General features: G+C 23.2%; 2 protein-coding genes across 4 annotated transcripts in view; both read left to right on the forward strand.

Annotated features, from left to right (window-relative positions):
• The first annotated feature begins 26 nt into the window (after window positions 1-26).
• Window positions 27-19594, forward strand: LOC129614062 (putative uncharacterized protein DDB_G0282133). The gene is made up of 11 exons (XM_055528449.1): window positions 27-216; window positions 262-325; window positions 1257-1394; window positions 1557-1693; window positions 4670-4745; window positions 4824-5804; window positions 6264-6621; window positions 6775-6866; window positions 6927-7592; window positions 8757-8878; window positions 19554-19594. The coding sequence occupies exons 1-11, from the start codon at window positions 27-29 to the stop codon at window positions 19592-19594; spliced, it is 2865 nt and encodes a 954-aa protein (XP_055384424.1).
• The window catches only part of LOC129614093 (uncharacterized), a 53569-nt gene continuing 41339 nt past the window's right edge, over window positions 8725-20954 (forward strand). For 2 of the 3 annotated variants that reach the window (XM_055528484.1, XM_055528485.1), the window contains exon 1: window positions 9026-9075. The gene's annotated coding sequence lies outside the window, so the exon portion shown is untranslated. Of the gene's footprint in view, window positions 9076-20954 lie in introns of all 3 variants that reach the window. The other variant, XM_055528486.1, reaches the window with a different exon arrangement.

Below are 20954 nucleotides of genomic sequence, written 5' to 3' on the forward strand. Positions count from 1 at the left end.
TCTAAATAAAAATTTCATTACGAAAAATGGCAATTGCAACATCGAAAAAACACAATATCGAAAATATAAAAATCGAAGAAAATTTTGATTACAGCAACATAAAATGTTGCATTCCAAAATCTTCGAATTCCAAAAACATAAAAAATGCAGAATCAGAATCTTCATATAGTGATAAAAATTATAGAAATGATAATTGTAGTCTCTCTAAATCAAAAAGTATGAGTGATTCTTTAGCAAATAAATTAAACGAGAAATCAAAAGAGAAAAATAAAAAAATTATATCTCATGATACATCAGTTGCTGAGAGAATTCAGCAATGGAATAGGTGAATAAAAATATTTTGTCTCCTCTGTTTGTGTGCCTTTAGCACTAAAAATTTGAGAATATTTTTTATATTTGCTGTTTTTTTTCGTTTTTTTTTTTATTCCACTGGAAATTTTTGTTTTGTTTTGATTTCACATTTTGTTCTTTGTTTTTTTTAAAAAGCTATTTAATAATTAAAAATGCTTATTGAGCTTTTGTTGATAGTAACAAGCAATCAACAAATTAAAGACTATAAAACACTTTCCTTGCATATATTTAGGCGAATTTTATTAAATGCTCAAGAATAATGTTTATTAAGCATGATTTTTTCAGTATGTTGCAAACTAAAAAAAAATTGCATGCAATAAATGCTACTTTTTAATGACGCTATTTTTTGCTGTTTATAAATTTTGTAGTAACACAAATTAACAAAACTCTATTGTAGTTGCCGGATATTGAAATTTTTTAAATTTAAATTCCAATAAATGGAAATGAAAATCAAAAAATTATAAAGTCGATTTTCTTCTAATTAAGGTCAATTTATAATTTAAAATATTTCATATACTTGTACTAGGTTTACGAAAATCCACTTTCAGATCCACCTTTGAATGGAAACTCTTGATTGAATGTACAAGTATATCTTAAATATTATTACTTGTTGAACAATTTTATGCCTATCAGCTTTTTCTTTATAAATTATTAATTATAATGTGTTATAAATGTTTAAGTTAAAACACAAGAATCTAGTAAACATATAGTTTTATTTTATTTAAAAATAAAAATTAAAAATTTATTTATTTTTTGTAGTAATATATTCAGTTTCATGTTGATTTGTCAATTTATGTTTAATGGCTTTTCTTTTTTATTTTTTTCCAATATTAACATTAGAGCAAAAAAAATAAAATATTTATTAAAAATTATATTAAACAACTTAAACTCTTTTATTATTTCAGAGCTATACCACAAAAAAGTTATGTTACTCTTGGTACAATTCGATACGGAATACGCTTATCAACAAATTCAGATCCAAATAGTTTTTGTACAGAAAGAACATCAAATTCATCATCATCTAGATCACTTCCGCCAACACCGTACGCCACAAGGTCTAATACATTAACAAAATATAATATTGAAAATGATAGAAATCATATAAAATCAAACTCAAGTTTAAACAGTAGCAGTAATAGTAGACAAAAATTTAAAAGTGATTCTATTATAAATAATTCAAGTACTAATATTAACAATAATTGTAGTAATTCAAGCATTAACAATAGTTATAATAATATTGAAGACATTTCAAATAAAGAAACTAATTCCAGTGATAGTAAAACATCAAGTATTTATCATAGTGAAAGTGAAAATAATCATAATTCAATTAAGAAAATCTGCTGTAAGACTGCTTGTTGTTGTCTATGTAAAAAAGGCATCTCTATTCCATGTTGGAATAAGAATTTGTGCAATAGGAATAATAATGATTCCAATATTAGAAGAAAATGTAGTGAACAAGATAATGATATTCCTCTGGAAACTTTTACGAATAAATCAGGTAATTATTATATACTTACAATTTGTTTTTTGTAATTGCATATACTCGCAGCGTTGGTTATTCAACAAAAATTTTGATATTGTGTTATGCAAAATTTTTGTGTTATCCAGGCTTATGAAACTAAATGCACGAAACAGGGAATTGAGACTTGAAGAGAATAAAATTGAGAATTATTAAATTTGTTTTAGACAGGGTTAATATTTCTTTGTTGGGGTTAATATATATTCTCTGATTTTTATTAGAAATTCTAAGAATCACTTATAAAATGAAATATTTTATTATATATACTGAATATTTAAAATGATTTGACAATTAAGTTCTATAGAACTTTTACAAAATTCAAATGTTTACGTTTTGCCATTTTAATCAGGAAAGAAAAAAAAATTCTCTTATTTTAAATAATTTGTAATAATGTCATCAATTTTAATTATTGAAAACTTTTAATTGTATTAAAAATTTTTAATTGTTTAAAATTCAAGTGAATTTCAGAATAATTATCACATTCTTTTTCATCTCATATATTTCTATATTTTTTTTCTTACTTTAAAATTGCAATCAATTCATTTTATTTTATGAATTTATAATCCTTGAAGTTAATATATTAATAAAACAATATTTTATATTTACTGTACAAGTCTTGCAATTTCAAATAAATAAATAAACAATGAAAATCGTATAAAAGTGATTTTAAATAGAATTAGAAATGACAGAAAAAGAAAACAAACAAATTGATAAATAAGTGAATTATACAGTAGAGTGTTGTCAAATTTTACCGTAAAAATAAAGCTACGTATCTGTGTAACTAATTGACACAACGGCAGACAGTTTACTTAGGAATTCTATAAATATTTTACTGCTTAAGCCTTAAGGATAGTACCAATTACCAACGCAGCGTGTAGTTGTTCAATTTTACTATTAGTTATTAAAAGAATAACTCAAACCAACGACCTTTGACAAACAATGTGAGTAATAATTTGCCGTTAATTTCTCCATACCTCTGCAGTTCAGTTGGTAGAGCGTACACCTAGAAAGCGGTATGACACTGGCTCGAGTCCAGTTCGAAGAGAAAAATATTTTAAATTTTGTGCCGTGACTCGTTCCTTTGATTACGTCATCCATCTGTTTTGCAATTGTATGAAGGAATTTTTATTCCATAAACTAAACTTGTCCTTAGGTATAGGTTTAATTTATACTTTCTATAAGCAAAACATTTCAAAACATTTAATATTATTCAGTTTTGAAGGAATTAATTTGCTTGCTCGGCAATTTTATATTCTTGATTATTAATATTATGAAATTTCCTTTGTCAACTGTTAATTTTTTTCAGATTTTACTGTAATGCAAATTGTTTATTATTTTTATTTTATTTCATTTTTATCTTTTTTTTTTGTTTTTGGACTCCACTGTTTTTTTTTGATATTTATTTAGTACAAAGCTCTTACTATTTTGTCAAATCGCATATTTTTTATATTTCTTTTCTTTCTTGTCTTTTTAAACTGTTTGACGTAATAATAAAATTACAAATATTTTCTCTTTGATTTCATTTTAATTTTGACGTAAATAATTTATTTTCTTTAATAAATTTTATATTAATTTTTCTCTGGAGACAATAATTTTTACAATATAAATGAAAATTTGAATAAATAAATTTTTGAATATGAAAAAAAATATTTTGATTTTATGAATATGCGATGAATTTTCTATTTAATATTAAATAATAATTTTGCTTAAAATTTTAAGCTATATTTTTCTCTTATAATTTAGTTTAAAGATTTTCAAAAAATTGACATACAAAATTATTTTGAAAGAAGGTGTACATTCTGTCTTAGTTCCTAGCATTAACATGTACGTATCTTAAGTGAAATTTTCAAATCTAATCTCCAAAACGAATCTTCGTTTAAATTTCCACTACATTTCAAATGAATTTAAGAACTGAATTAACTGAATTACACTCAATTATTATAGAATTCAAACTTAGTAAAAATCATTCAAGTTTTAAGAGAAACTAGGTTTCTATTATTACAATTTCACTTAAAAAATTTAGAATTTTCATTCATTAATTTTAAATTTTCTTGAATATACTTTTATTTCGCTTTCTATTTTAATAAAAATTATATGCACATTCATACAAACATATGTGATATGATCGAATATAAGTATATATGTATAATGTTCAAGGTTTATTTGATTTATACTTATTTCTCTCACTTTCAGCTTTCAGTTGATTTTTTCATTGGTATTTTTGGAATACTAATCAAAATTACAGTATTGTTCGAAATTAAAAAATCGTATTTCATGGTATGAGTCATTTAGTAATTAATTATAACAAGTACTTGTGCAATTGTTATAATATAATAATTACTGTCATAACAAGTTGTGAATTTAATAAATGTATAAATTATTTCTTTAAAAACCTAGTAAGAAATTTCTATTTATTCCAATTTTTTAGTTCTATCTGAAGTCAAACATTTTTATAAACTTATAAAAAAATATTCAAAAATGAAGTAAAACTTTTGGACAAGTGCTTAATGTAGACCAAAATGAAATGAAAAAATGTCTTAATTTATTTTTTAGGAAAATCGGTCCCTCAAAAGATAATTCTGCTCTTTAATATGCTCATATTTATTTATTAAAGCACACTTACTAATATATTATATGCCCATATATTTATATTATATTTTATTTTCCTATATAAATTTAAATTTATTTCAGAAATAAAACAGAACTCATTTTTTAAATATTAATATTCTTTTTTTTTTTTATTATACACGCAATTTTTTTTTTATTTTTCAAATCTACAAACGAATATAAATATCGCAGCTAATTATAGAATCCCAACAAGAACAACAACGACAACATCAACAGCAAAATCATCAATATCAAGAAAAATACAGTCGCAATACCCATCTACATCTTCATCTTTATCATCAACATCATCAAAATTTTCGCCTTCTGTAAAATATTCAACTAATAGATCAACAGTAATGTCGGCGCCAAAAGTTGATTGTTCAGCTACTTCAACTACATTATCAGAATCTATTGCAGAGACAGCCACAGTAACAACAACAACATCACCAATACCTCAAATAACAGATACTACAAGATTTGATAATCATCACAAAATTATATTAAATGAGGATAATGATGCTCCTATTCCACCAATACGAACAACATCACAAATTCCATATTTTAAATCTTTAGAAAATAACAACGGTAAAGCTTATAATAACGCTAATGTAAATAATAATTACCATAATAATAATAATACAGTTATAAAAACGTCACGATTAAAGCAAAATCAAAAAAATAGTGAAACGAAAAATTTAACGAAAATACCAACAGCTGTTGGCAACAATTCTCATGTTGATAATCATTCTGCGTATTTAGTATCATCAACACAAGCACAATTGCCATCAATATCATCGTCATCATCATCAATATCACAATCACCCCTGTTATGCACAGTAACGACTTTATCACCGGTAGGGTCAATAACAAATACACGAATTTTAACAAAAAATTCTATTCCATCATATATTCAAACATATGAAAAAGGTGTACTACATAAAGGAAATACCGAAAATTACTCAAATCACACAATCAATCAAACAAAATCTTGTAATAATTGTTTTCTTAATCAACAACAAAAACAATATAATTATAAGTATCAACAACCAGAAGAGAACCATTCTATAAAAATAAATGGAAGTTCTTCTTCTCATTATCACGAAAAAAATAATAAAATGTGCCAAACTTCAAATTGTAGTTGCAGTAATACAAAAAATTCTGCTGTTAAAAATAGCAATGATCATGTCTGCTCTCATCACGAAATTAAAAATACAACAGATGAGCAACAAAATCATCAACAACAACAAAATACTAATGAAAATGAATTTGGCCAAATTTCAAGAGATAATTTTGAGAATTCAGAATCAGTCTTAGCAGAAACGCGAACGTGTAAATTTACTAAAAAAATTTCACCGTCCTCCGTAGCATTACGGGAAAATTTTGAGAAAATATCTTATCCGTTACAAAATTCGAAATCCTTACCTATTTCATCATCATTATTAACAAAAAACCAAAATCCAGAACATATTAATATAAGTAATAATAATAAAAATAACGAAAAAAATGGCGTTAATAATTATAAAATTGATTTTATACAAAGAAATGGTACAAATGAAAATTGTACAAAAATAAAATCTTCTAGTAAATTAAAGGATATTAAAGATAACTCAAATTTTGAAAATCAAAACGATCAAAATAATTACGAAAATATTTTAATAAAAAATAATTCTAATAATTTTAAATGTGGTGGAAATTTTGATTGTAGTTGCAGTAACAATAATAAAGAAATACTACAAAATCAAAATAATTATTTACCACAACCACAAAAATTATATACTGGTGGTAGTATACCGAGAGCAATAATACAACAAACATTAGATACTGTAGCACAACGATCATTGGGTACCGATCGTAAAAATTTCGATAATAATGGTTATGATAAAACAAAAACGTGCATCATAACACCTTGTACAAATAATGGATTCAATACATTACGACAACGTCGTCTATCGCCGCCACCACCCGTACCACCAAAACCAAATCGCCATCAACAAGTGGTACGAAGCAAATCTGTAGATTCAAATGTTAATAATTATCAATATTCTAATGATTCATTAATTGAAAATAAAATTAGCAGCAATAACGGTTTTAACAATAATCAAAAAAATAAAAATGATTGTATTGAATCAAATGATTCTAGTAATGTAAATAATAATCATAGCAATAATAATAATAGCAATAACGTTATAAATAATAATAATAATAATTGTGATTCCGTTAGTATATCATCACCATATGATCCATCGAAATTTCGACGTAAACTTTTAAAATTTGAACAGAAAAATTTTATAATAAAGAAAAGTCCTTCAGCTGGTTTAGATTTATTGAATTGCTTTGCAAAATCTAATACAACTGATGAGAATAGCTTTTTAAATAGACGCAGTGGATCGTCAAATGATTTATTTAGCATTAATAATATTGTAAATACGAATAATATTAAAAATAAAAGTAACAACTATCAAAACGGCATTAATCGCTCATTTTCTTATAATACTACAACAACAATAGACGAAAAATTGAAAGAAACTAATGGAAATCACAATGACGTAAATAATAAAACTGATACTAATTGTTCACCTTTTCTTAAAAGAAAAATATCTATACCATTATCAAAAAATTGTGAAAGTGATCCAACATCTGAGATAAAATTATACAGTAATACAACACCAAGTGTTGTAATACGTAAATTAACACCAAAATTAACTCGTAAAACATTAAATTTCGGAAGCAATAATGATTCAAATTCAAATACATATATTAAAAATCGTGCAGATAGTGAAGATCGTTTAATTGATGATAATAGCAGTGATAATAATGACTTGAATAGTTATTGTGATTCATTAGGTTCAGTCAATGATCCGATTATAGAAACACATACAAATAATAATGATAAAAGTAATTCAGATCCAAATTTTTTAATTTTTGGTGAACCAATACCCTTAGTACCAATTTACAAAAAAACAAATACAATAATCTCACCATTAATTGATAAAGCATCAATACTAAAATGTAATATAATTGATTCACATTCAAATGATGATATTGGTTTTATTGATTCATCTGAAAAAGAAGATTCAGATTTTGATTCACATTTAATTTCAACTGATAATAATCAGTACTGCAATAATAATAGCCATAACAATAATAATAATATTAATAATAATAATGAAAATTCATTGTTGAAAAATATATTGGATTATCCAAAATCAGTGACAATACAAAAAAATTCAAATTTTAATTTACAATATGATTCAAAAACAAAATTATCGCAATTAAATAAAACAAATGATAAAATAAAATTTATTAATGAAACAAATAATAATACTATTAATAATAATAATAATGCAATTATTGATAATACAAATACTAAAATTAATGATAACATATCAATTAATGATCGAATCATATTTAAGGATTTTTATGATAGTTTAAGTGATAGTTTAGAAGCGAGCACAATAAGTTGTTTAAGTGAAACAACTACAGCGACAACAACAACAACAGATTTATTAACAAATATTAATTGTGGTTGTAGATTTCAAAATAATAATAATAATAATAACAGCAATAACAATATAATAATTAATTCAAATGATTCAAACATTTCAATAAATACTGATAATGATATTTGTAATAGTAGTGAAAATATAAAAAGTGATGTTGATTTGTGTTTATTAAATAATATTAATGAGAATGGTTTAAATAAATCATCAGATTTATGTTGTTGTAATGAACGTGTTAAACGTTTTTGTAGGGAATTGAAAAATCAAGAAGCTGATCATAATAAAAATTTACAAAATAATAACAATAATAATAATGAAAGTAATAATAAACAAATAAGAATTGTTAAATCAAATAGTGAAAATTTTATAAAAAATAAAGAATTTATTAATCAATTTTTAGTTAATCATTTAAATAACACTAATAATCATAATAGTAATAGTATAAATTTGATTCAAAATAATAGTGATAATAAAAATAAAGTTATTAATAATAATAATAATATTTTAATTGATAATAATACAAATTCAAATACAAAAGAAAATAGTTATAATAATAACGATAATAAAAATAATATAACAAATTTTGATTTAAATTATTCAATAATACCATCGCTATCAACATCAACAATAATATCATCAACAATATCACCAGCAAATTCATCATCTTCAATACCATTAAGTAGTTTACCACCATTACCACCACCATTACCGCCATTACAATTTCGTAATACAAATACAAATAATAATAATAATAATAATATAACTATTGAAAATAATAGTGATAAAATACGTTATGATTGGAATGAGTTAAGTGATTTAAATTCAATAAGCTATAATAGTAGCTCTGATTCAAATAGTATTCATAGTAATAATAGTAATCAATCATCAATAAGTAATACAAGTAGTAGCAATAATAATAATTGTTGTGGTGGAAATAATAATCATAATTTACAAAAAAATATTCAATTTAAAAAAATTTCTGCTATTGAATCTTTTGGTTATATTAATAATAATAATTTACTTTTTGGAAAATTACGAAATATTGAAGATAATAACAGTATTCAGGATAAGGAGCAATCTATAAAATCGGGTATTAAGGTGAGTTAATTTTTTTTCATTAATTTTACTTTAACATAATTATTTTTACATTAACATTAATTTTCACTTGTTGAAGGGAAAAGTGCTACAATATAAACCATTTTTAAGCCGAACTTTATTTTATAAATCTGAGAGAATTTTTTTTGAATCGGAACAACTGCAATAAAATATTTCATACTTTTTAAATAAAGGAGCAATTAAAATTTATTATTCGTATATAATATTCAATTTCAATTTTATTTCTGTGTTCTGTGCAGTGCAAAGTGCAAAATTCTCAAAATTATTCAACGACTTTGAATATATTTTTACTCAAATTAAAAATTTCCATTCCCAAATTTATCTAAAAATTTTACAATTATTTTCGCTCTTTTAATTTATAATTTAAGTTGTTTATTTTAATCAAAAATAAGAACACCCAATTTCATTTGTCCATCCTGAGCTATTAAAGTGACTCATTTACAATTATTTCAATATTAATTTTTTTTTTGTGTCAAAGTTAAAGAGCAAAAAAGAAATGAACATTTTCTTTTAATAAAACAAAAACTAAACCTAATAAAATTTTCTATTTATTTAAAAATAAATCAATTTCAATATTAAAATCTTTACTATAAAAGCACTGCATCTCCGAAGAGAAGAGAATGTTGTTATTAACCTAAAAATTCATTTCACATACTATTTAAATACATAAATAGATTGAAAATATTATAATGTGTATATATATAGTGATATATCAGCCCATAAAACTGTCATGAAGAAACACCAAAGCTCTTGAATGCACTTTGTATCTACTATTTATATAACAATTTTTTATAAAAGAATGCATGTGAGTAGCGTTGTATATAGGGAAATCCCTATTTTAAAAATGAAAAAAAATACTTAAAGGGAATCTCTTGTGCGTGATCTTTTATCTATTTAGGAAATTATTAGTGATGGTGTCAGTTCAAGTCTGTTTAAATAAAAATAAGAAAAGAAAAATTATATTCAATAAAATATTGCATTTATTTTGTAAGTTTATTTTTGAGAAAATAAATTTCAAACAAATTAAAATAATATGGAGTTGGTTTGATTATACTCTTTCGGTACAAATCCCATCAACTGAATATAAGTGTATCATAGCAGACTCTTACACAGTATTTAATACAAAAGTTTAAAAAAGAAGGAATTTATACTATGACTTTAAAAGGTACTACATATAACCTTTAAGGGTTTAATAATAAATGCTCTGTATAATTTTGAATAGTTAGTTTCTAAAATATGCTCAAGAAATAAAAATTCTTCACATAAATTGGAAATTTTTGGCAACAAAAATATTTCGCTACTTTCAAACATTTTGCATAAGTAATTAAATTATTAAACGTTATTAACTGAGTACCCTTTGAATTTTAAATACCATCATCACAATATATAAACACATATTTATTTTACACATGCATAGATATACAACGTAAACATTCACTGGAAACAAAGAGTTTTCAATTTTATATACTTTGATAAAAAATTCTATTCATGTAGAAATAAACTAAGTCAAATATTACAAATATTTAGATAAAAACTTTGAGCGCTTTCTAACCAGATCGGCTTAAAGAAACAGTGGTTTGGTCGGTTGGTCTTGCGCACTCCAATAGAGTCCTGTGCAATTCAATTAGTATAAATGTGCCGTTTTGCTGCCACTACCTCATAACCATTAATCTAGCATTGATCGTACAATAACAGGTGGCTTATCTAATCTACCCGGTTCTTTTGAGGGATCTATTTAATCCCCGATACAAATTCTTAATATCTCGCCCAGACTCGTCACGCTTGCTAAACTGAGGATATAATTGATTTCAGTGGCGTAGGAAAGATTTAACTACTAGCATAAAGAAACACTGCCAGTATTTTTATAATAAAATTGAATTAGATTTCCACATAAATTAAAAGATTAATAAATTAAACGATTGAATTGCATATCCTCAGGGGCATAATTGCAAAATATTTTGAGCCAAAGTTTAAAATTAAAAAAAATTTGATTTCTTCTTATACTTTAACAGGTCACACTTCAAATCTTATTATTTAAAAATAGAAATGTTGCTTTGAAATTAAATTGATCTAGAATATTTAATATTTTTATTTAAACTTTTGCTTTTCAATATTTTTATAAATCTATTTATGGATTTGTATATTAAATCAAAATTTCAATAAACAAAACAACATTTTCCATAATTACAAAACTATGAAAAGGTTTTAGGTTAAAAACGTATATAAAATGCATGAAACAAAATACACAATCGTACATACTTGAACTCCTTATATTAAACAGGTGACTAATAAAAAGTGGAAAGGTGCATAGAAATTGAAACAAGATTAATTTATGAATGTATGTAGGTATATAAAAAAATGTCAAATGAGTTCAATTGTAATTGATTATAAAGAAATGATATTTAAAATTTAGACCTGTTAAAAAGTTATTAAATATAGATGGAACTGCACATTTGTCCATGAAAATTTGGATAAAAGCTTTTCTTTTTTCATGAAATTTTAAAAATGAACTCAAAATTTTAAAACATTTACAAATTTTAGTTTTTTTTTTAAGGTTCTCGAGCTCAAAGCTAAAACTTAGACAAAATTAAAGTTCTCCGGTTAATTTAAGATTTATGTGTGTGTGTATGTGACTTTAAGTATTTTTAGTTTTCATCTTGAATTAAACTAAAATATCAAATTAATAAGAGTAAACGCATGACGTTTTTTTTTTCAAAAAAAAAAAAAATCAAATTTTATTTGATATTTTAAAAAATTTTTCAAATATTTTCTGGATCAATTAATGATTATTTAGAGAGAAATTTATTTATGTTTAACTATGTATAATGTTTAAAGAAAAAAAAAAAACGTAAATATAAAATGAAAATTTTTATTTTTTATTTAAAAAAAAAATCTAATTATAGAATTAGAAAAAGTTTTATTTTAGAATAAAAATAAATAAAATATGAATTTAAACTTCATAAAAATAAATTTTAGACCTCATGACATATTGAATCGCTTATGATTGTGAGTATATTTCAAAGTTTATTTTTATCATTGTTTTTATTTTAATATATATGTATATATATGTATATACGAAATAAGAAACACAATAACAACTTGTGAATGCCACTGTAGAGTTTTAATAAAATGTTTCCATGAATAGAAAAGAAAATAAATCTATAAGCCTCTTTGGAGGAACAGAATTTGAAATCTTAAAATAATGAAATTTGGAATAAATTCCATATTTTTTATATAAAAAGGCATTTTAGTAAATTCTGAATTCAAATGTCAGGTATTTCTATAATTTACAAAGAAGCATTAACTTAATCTTATTTATTACACTTAGACTTACCTTTGATAATCATGAATTATGGAAATTAATACTTACAATAATTCAAATATAATTACCATAAGTACCATAATTCATGATTAGGAGTAAAATTAAAATAATAAAAAAATATTTCTTTTAATTTTTACACAAAATCTATATCATTTTGCTGAGTTCTATTTATCTGCTTTTTAAAGTGAACCCTTTTACTAAAAGCTCTTTCGAAATGGGAAAGGCCAGCGGGATTCTTTTCTGCTGTAATTTCAATGTTTGTCAAAATCAAATTTAGAGTTGCCACTTCGATCCAAGATTACACCCTAAAAATTGAAAATTCAATATTATTAATGTCAATTTGTATATAAGGTTGTGTTATTAAGTGTAAAATACGAGAAAAGCATTTTCAAGTTCGAATTACATTGCCATTCCTATTCCAACTTGTGTATATGTTGACAAATAATTGTTATGAATATGTTGTTGGCGTTGAGACTCTCAGTTTTTTCTCCCAATAAAGTGCTTCAACAAAAATCTTAGAATCTTTGTTCGAAGAACCCGCATTTATTTAATTTTTGCAAAGGGTTTAGGGCTAGCATTGTTCTTCTACTGCAAATTACTTTTTTCCTGTTATTTCTGAAAACTAAAAATAATTTATACAAGATCTATCCATCGGTTTATCACAAGTATCACAAGTTCACCAAGTAACATGAGTTTTATTAGGCATTTTAAGGTATTTGAAGGTCTTTTAATTTTTCATTTGACGCAACATACTCAAAATTATTATCTATGAATAACAAGAAGAAAAAAACTCAAATTTTGAAATTCTTATGATTTCATGAGTACAGGCATAATCAATAGCAACTTTCGAAATAAATTAAAATTAAATCACATTTTTTTTCTGACGATATGTTGTTTTCGATATAAAATGATGTTTTTGTCATGTGCTTCCCATTTAGTGTCGCTTGTCATGTTATTATAAAATATTTTTGACCAATGTACGCAAGATTCGATTCGTACGCGTTTTTTAAATTTAAAAATTTCTCTCTAGAAATATAATAAATATTTCTTTGAAAGTTTTTATTGAATTTTTTTATTAAATTGGATTAGGAATTTTAATATATTATAAATATTATAACCAGATATATATCTGTGCAGGTGCTATACATATAATACTATATAGGATAATATTGTGAAAAAGCACATTCGCGCACATAATATAAAATTATTAGCTTCATATTTATTAGGGTTTTTCTTTATGCTAATAAAAATATTTTATTTTTAATAGGGCGGTGTTTGCGTTTATAATATGGGTTAAGCGTGTTTTGTTTATAGATCAATATTTTATTTGATTTTTTAGATTTGAACTAATAATATTTGAACTATTCATTTGTTGCATGCTATAACATGAAATTAAAATCAAAAATTGACGGAACTCTCAAAAACAAAATATTCACGAATCTTATATAATTCTCACAATGTGCTAAACAGATTAACCCTCCTTCCCAAAAACTAACGCAAATGCTCTGCCACTCCACTAATCCCAAATTGTTCGTGTGACTGTTCACAGTATGTCTTTAATGAAAAAAATCAACTACCTTTCGTTACTTGTTTATTCTGAAATGCATGATTTTTGCTGTCTTTCTTTCAAATAATCCACACTGAACTTTTTTTTTAATTAAAAACTATACACACTTTTGCTCCTTTAGTTTGCATCCCATTGTTCTTAATTCAAAAATTCCTGTATATGCAATATAAGAAGGAAATTAAAATTGGTTTTCTTTTATTTCTACCTCAAAATAAATCGTACGCAAAATTAATTTCTTATTAAATTATTAAATAATCAAAAAAGAATAATTTAAATTCTAATACAAACAATTATAATTATTTATCCTTGAAATAATTTTGTAAACTTCCAAATTATATTTTTATAAAAGTTTCCAGATGCGTAAAATTCCAAAATCTCAAAATAAAGTAAAGTTTTCTGTACTCATTTAATTTTCATTTCTTAATATTTTTTTTTTGTTTGTTCTCAATGTATTTTTGGTATTTAAGTCATTTGGAATTCTAAATAAAAAACAAAGTTTTGACTCATGTTTGACTGTATGGGAAGTTTTGTAATTTGACTTAACTATATGTAAGTAAAACAATAAAAGTTTTTAAAAATTATTATGGCTGCCTCACTTACTATTTAAAGTTATATACATATATACAGGGGGAAATTTTAATAAACAATTCACGGCCTATTACGATCCTGTATTAAATGATAATATAATGTAATAATTAGTGACTGTCAAAAATATTTCCACATGTAAAATGATCGATACTGTTATAATTAACCTAATCAACTATTCAAATTAAAATTTTTTATAAGGAAATAAATTTTATTTATTTAGTTATATTATTTATTTAGTTATTAAATATTAAAATTAATTAAATAAATTTTATATATCGTATATACATAAATGTATAGACCTAAAAATATAATACATATTTTAAATGTGCTACAATATAAAACTTTAATTTAATAGCTTCCTTTTAGTTTTACTAAGTACATAATTACTTAAGTATAGCAACATTCAGTAGTACAACAACAGTACCTTTGTTTATAGGTATTACAAATATAAAATGACGTTTCTTGTTCGCTTATGCATGTTGTGAGCAAGGTTATCACTTTTGGTGATTTCGGAGCAAAATTGATTAATTTTTTCCATATTGGTTCCTTTTTTGGCATTTTAGCCAATTTTCTCTACTGGCAGAAGTACTGTTAGCAAAAATTTCGTTTAAAATAATAAAAGATACAGTTGGCCGTATCAATTCTATGGTACTCGTATAATATTTTCTGTGATATAAGCGAAAAACTTTGAAGATGTATGACAGTTATCACAAGGATTTAAAAAATTTTATTGGCCTCTATTAAATATAATAGTTTAATTATTTTCCAGTAAAATTTCAACACTACGTAGCTCCTATAATTTCTGATATGTAGTCAAATAGATTTTGAAGTTGTGTGGCAACTACTAGAAATACTGAAGTTGTGTGGCAACTACTAGAAATACTTCACAGTATTTTGTTCTTTTTTTCTTAGATAAATTGAAATTTTGAACTTAATTTAGAAAAAATAAATTCTTTTGTTTTCTAGTCAGTAACTCTTTAGACTCATCAGTTTTTAGTCTGATCTGTTAGTGTTAATTAAACTAGAGCTATAGTAAATTTTTACAAATATTTTGAAATAAGTGCTGAAATTCAATAGATATTAAAAAAAAACTATTTACGAGTATTCACATGTGTATCTCATTGTAGACATTCCCTTTAGACAATCTTTTCTCATTTTTGGTGGTTAAAAACGACACAAAATTTGATAGAAAAAATAAAACTTTGACTCATTTTTGACTTTTGTTTGTTTGGTATTTAGAATTTCTTATTCTATTTTTTTGTTTTTGTGGATTATTCAGGAAATTTAGAAAAGAAAATTTTTCTTAATAAATTTTCCATATTTTGTTTTTTGCTTTTTTATTTTTCCTTTGCCAAAATCCATTACTTTTTCTCTATACAGACAGTTTATTTACCTCAATATTACCTCAGAATTTTTTTTTTTTTGTTATTCAAATTGAAATTTTAAGCAAGGGAATAAAATTAAAGGTGAATTATATGTGCTCATTTGCTTTTCTAAAATTTTATTAAAACATTTTATTAAAACTAATAAATTGTAAAATGAATACAAAATACGAACAAAATTTTAAGCAATAGTATGGCGCCCAATCGTCTTGCATTCATTATTGATTTAAAAATACAAAACACAAAAATATATTTGAAAATTTAAATATCTACATACATACAATTTTCTATTATTATGATGTGTGTATGTGTTTGAATTGTGTGTGGTCTCTTTAATTTCATATGACTCGGTAAGCTTAAAAATACAAATGAAAAATTAAATATAAAAATTTTTGAAAATTCACATTTTTTTTTTTCCTTTAACCAACATTGAATTTTGTTATAGAAAGGTAAACAAACATTCGCAAATATATATATAATATATATATTTTAAAATATTTTGAAAATTTAAAAATATAGAAGATGATGAGTGTACGTGCTATGCCATATGCATTTATTGTATAGGAGAAATTCATTCTAGCATAATATGAAATTATTAATTTATAGTTTTGTTACTCACCACAACTTTGTCTTACTAATAGTTTCTATGCTTTACTTAAAATACATAATTATTAAATGAAGAACAAATAAATGTGCTTATTATATTAATTCGAACAAATATTTTAAAAAGATTGAAATTAATCTAAATTCTTGGAAATAAGGTGAAACATTTCTGTTTTTTATTTTAACAATTTACGCAAAAGAATCTTTACGCCAGTGAAAATTTGCAATATTGAGGACGTAATCAAGTTAACTTATAGCATAATGTAATAAGCAAAATGTTCGTTTCGTAACATTTTATATATAATGAATTTATGAAACCTCATATAAATATTTTAAGTAGTCTATTTTGCCCTATCGTAAAGTATTTTATAAATTTTCAAATAATTCCAATTTTATTATCAAAATTAATGTTTGAACTTTTTGATACCCTTGGATTCTGTAGATTATTTTGAGCACTCTTAAAAACAAATAAGTGAAAATTTAGATTTTCTATTTTTCGCATTTAATATCTAGGAATCTTAAAAGTGATGAAAAAAATATAAATTTTTCTATTTACCGCGATTTTATAATGTAGTACATAGTCTTACTAAATAGAAACTCTTTTCTTGCGAATAAAATATTAAATTAGTTGAAGAAACTATTTTAATTTAAGATTAATAAGGATAGAAGATTTTCTATAAAATCGAGAAATGAATATATAGCACAATTTTTCCCGGTCTACCTACTTAGTAAATATAGAAATCATTTTTATGCTTCGAAAAATTTTTCTACAAAAATGTCCATTTTCAATTTTGGATACTCTCTTGAAATTCATAAGACTTGGTAACGGCACACATACCAAAGTAATGTGCAAACATTAAGTAATGCTCAACAATCACAGATTAAAAAGAATGACAAGGGGATTAGCAAAAGATTACAATTTTATTTCTAATTACATCATCTGCAATACAAAAATATTTATACACATTTACATCTCATATAATATATTTAAAAAACTTTTATACAATATTTTGTTTAAATCGGCATTTATTGTAGAGAATTTTTTTTTTTAATAATCGTTTCCTGAAGAATGTCTCGGTCAAATTTTCATGTCAACTTTCAATATCCAATAATTAATTTAATTTTTTTTTTCACATTTTTTTTTTTTTGTTTCTTTTGAATCTTTCAATTTTAGTACACAAATTGACCCCGTGTGTACGTAAGAATTGAAAAGAAAAATATTGTCATAATAAACAATTTTGCATCATAATATTGCTGACATTCAAATCAGACAATAACCCCCCCTTTAAATCGAATAAAAAAAAAATTTTTTTTTCTGTATAAGAAGCTCAATGCAAATCAGTCAAAAAATTTAACACTTTAAAAAGTGGGCGACCTATTATACGTTTGCTTTCAATAAATATATGTGTGTAAGTAGTTATACCATTTATTTTATATATAAAATATTTAAACATATATAAATACACAGTTTTATAATTGTATGTTATTCGAATGCCTGCTTAATTAGCATTTTACTGTCTTATTAAATTCACATTTACCTACTTCGTATTCCGTATTTTTTAAAGGAAATATGAAAATTTTAATGACAAAATTTAATAGTTTAAAAGAAAAATACATAATTTGAAATACTTACATATATTTTTTTTTTATATTTTAAGAAATTGACTGTAAATTACGTTAGTTTGGCCTTAAAAATTAAAATTTAGTTGAATTTACTTGACTTTTCCTCTGTTTTATAATTTGATTAATAATTTATACATGTAGATGCATATGAACGTAGTTCGGAAGAATATATTTTGTATTGTTTTATACCGAATATAAATAGATAGTACAAAAATATACATACTTAAGTATATATATATATATATAAATTTTTATTAATTCACTTGGATTTATTGAGCAATTAAAAAAAAATTATGCAGAAATTTTTTAAAGGCGCCATGGTGGTTATAAAAGCTTGTATTAGTAGAAAAATTAATATAATTTTAATTATATATATTTATTTATTAATTTATTATAATTACATTTATGATACAGAAATAAAATATTCTCTTTTGTATGTATTAATATAAGTATCAACTTGAATTACAAAGTTTAAAACAAATTTCAAACTTATCAAATTTTTCACTGAATATTCTCATGTTTTAGAGTTTAAAACAAGATTTATAATTTTCTTAACTTTTAATACTACATCACATATACCTTTAACTATTATAATTAGTTTATATATTACAGACTTTATTTTTGTTCCTTTAGTAAAAGTAGGTCACATATAATATTTAGTCTTATATATTAAAAAAATATTCAGAAATTTTTTAAGTCTGTTTAAATAATAAATTCTGTGATTACAGTCGAATCCTTATATAAGCAACCCGTATTAAAGCAAAATTTCTTTACAAATAAAATAAAATTTTTTTGATTTCTTATATTATTGTTCTAATGTACCTAATATTATATTCACAATAAAAATATAATATTCTTATAAATCAAAAATTTTATATAATTTTATAGATAATTTTAATTTTGTATTAGATATATATATACACGCATATAGTATATAGAAACAGTATATTATGGTATATTATAATATTGGAAAATATGTATGACTAAGAAAAACCATTAGAATTTTTAAAAATATATCGTAGATTTCCCGCCGCATTTTCCTCTATTCCACAACTTTGTACTTAAATTTATTTTAAAAATATGAAAAAAAAAAATTGTGTTTTTTTTTTCTTATTTTTTTTTTTTTACATACTTATATTATGTATGTACGTTTGTATATTGTTTTTCTCGATTTTGATTTGATTTATTGAAGAAAATATGGCGTCAAGTGAATTATAATAATATATAAAAGATATAAAAAAGATAAAATAATAATTATTATTTTTAAGATATAAAAAATATTTTATATTAAGAAAATATACTAGCCTTGTTCCAGGGACTCCAAAAAAAAATTATCTCAAAATTATATTCTAAATTAATGATTGTAACAATAAAGATTCACAAAAGAAACCAGTTATGCAACACCATCAAGAGTAGTGTGAAAATATTTTGCAATTTTCTAATTTGAAAAATCTTACTAAATTCGTATTTTTCGTTCTTGTTTTAAAATAATCTTGTATAAAATAAGATTAGTTGTAGGTTATTTGCTGTTAATAATAGTAAACTAGTTTAAAATATTTTAATATTTCTAAAAATTTACAACATTTTATGTTATAAGGAAAGTTATCCTATAAGTCATCAACATAAATAATGTTAATTATTAAATTTTGAAAATTATTATTTCATACTTCCTCTTTTTTAATTCTATTGAAGCGTTATTCTTGCTGTACACCCTTAACCTGGCTTAATTTGTTAAAATTAGCTGCTACATAAATTTCTAATAATCAATCTCACATACATACACAATACTTATATTTTTCTCTAAAATGCGTGGTAGTTTTCGGTCAACAATCCAACATAATTTTTAAAAAAAGCATTTTATTTTTCAATTCAGAAAAAAAAACATTTATATTGAATAATATTGTAAATATTATCCTTTAATTTAAGAATATTGTAATAATATATTTTTAATTTATAAAAATCGATAAAGTTCAATTATTTATACAATATTTTACATAAGATAGATAGATTTTCTTTAAAATCTTAAAATACATATCAAATCTCGTTCTTGACTGATTTTTACATTTTTCATTTTTGATTATAATTTTACTTCAGCTGTCACCACTCAATAAATATATTTGGATTATCGTTAAATATAAGCATGAAATCCACATCAAATGCTCATATAAAATGCAAAATAAAATTAATTGGAATGTAATAGTTGTTTTTTTTTTGTATTAACTATAAAAATAGAACGGCAGAATGACCACGCATTTAAAAAAACACAAAAAAAAAGGAAATTTTATAATTTTCCCAAAATGAAAAACTATGAGTTTACGAGAAAACAAACAACAAAAAAATTTTGTTTTTTCTAAATTTGTTTTCTTCTATTTTCCAATTAGAATTTCCTGATTAAATCATCACCTGACTTATTATTGCTATATTTCAGTTTCACTTAAAACCAATGATGATGACTGATAGGTTCTATATGTTGAGATTATGCATAATGGACATTCAAATTATTAACAGAAAAAAAAGATAATTTTCTCTTGTTTTTTCTCTTGTTTTTTTCTTTTTCCATCTTTTTCTCTTATACGCAAACTAATTTAATAGGAAAAATGTGTAATGACTTTGAATTGAATTTTAACATTTAAATTTCTAAGAATTTTCTTAATTTAGATTTTGGTATAACAAATTGTATCAAAAATAATTTGAAGTATAGAGGCGTTAAACATAAATACAAAATGAAGGAAAAAAAATTAATTAAGTAAAATGAAATAAAAATGAATGCCAAAGT

The sequence above is a fragment of the Condylostylus longicornis genome, unplaced genomic scaffold (assembly GCF_029603195.1).
Source record: "Condylostylus longicornis isolate FDR11 unplaced genomic scaffold, ASM2960319v2 ptg000100l, whole genome shotgun sequence".
Classification (NCBI taxonomy): Eukaryota; Metazoa; Arthropoda; class Insecta; order Diptera; family Dolichopodidae; genus Condylostylus; species Condylostylus longicornis.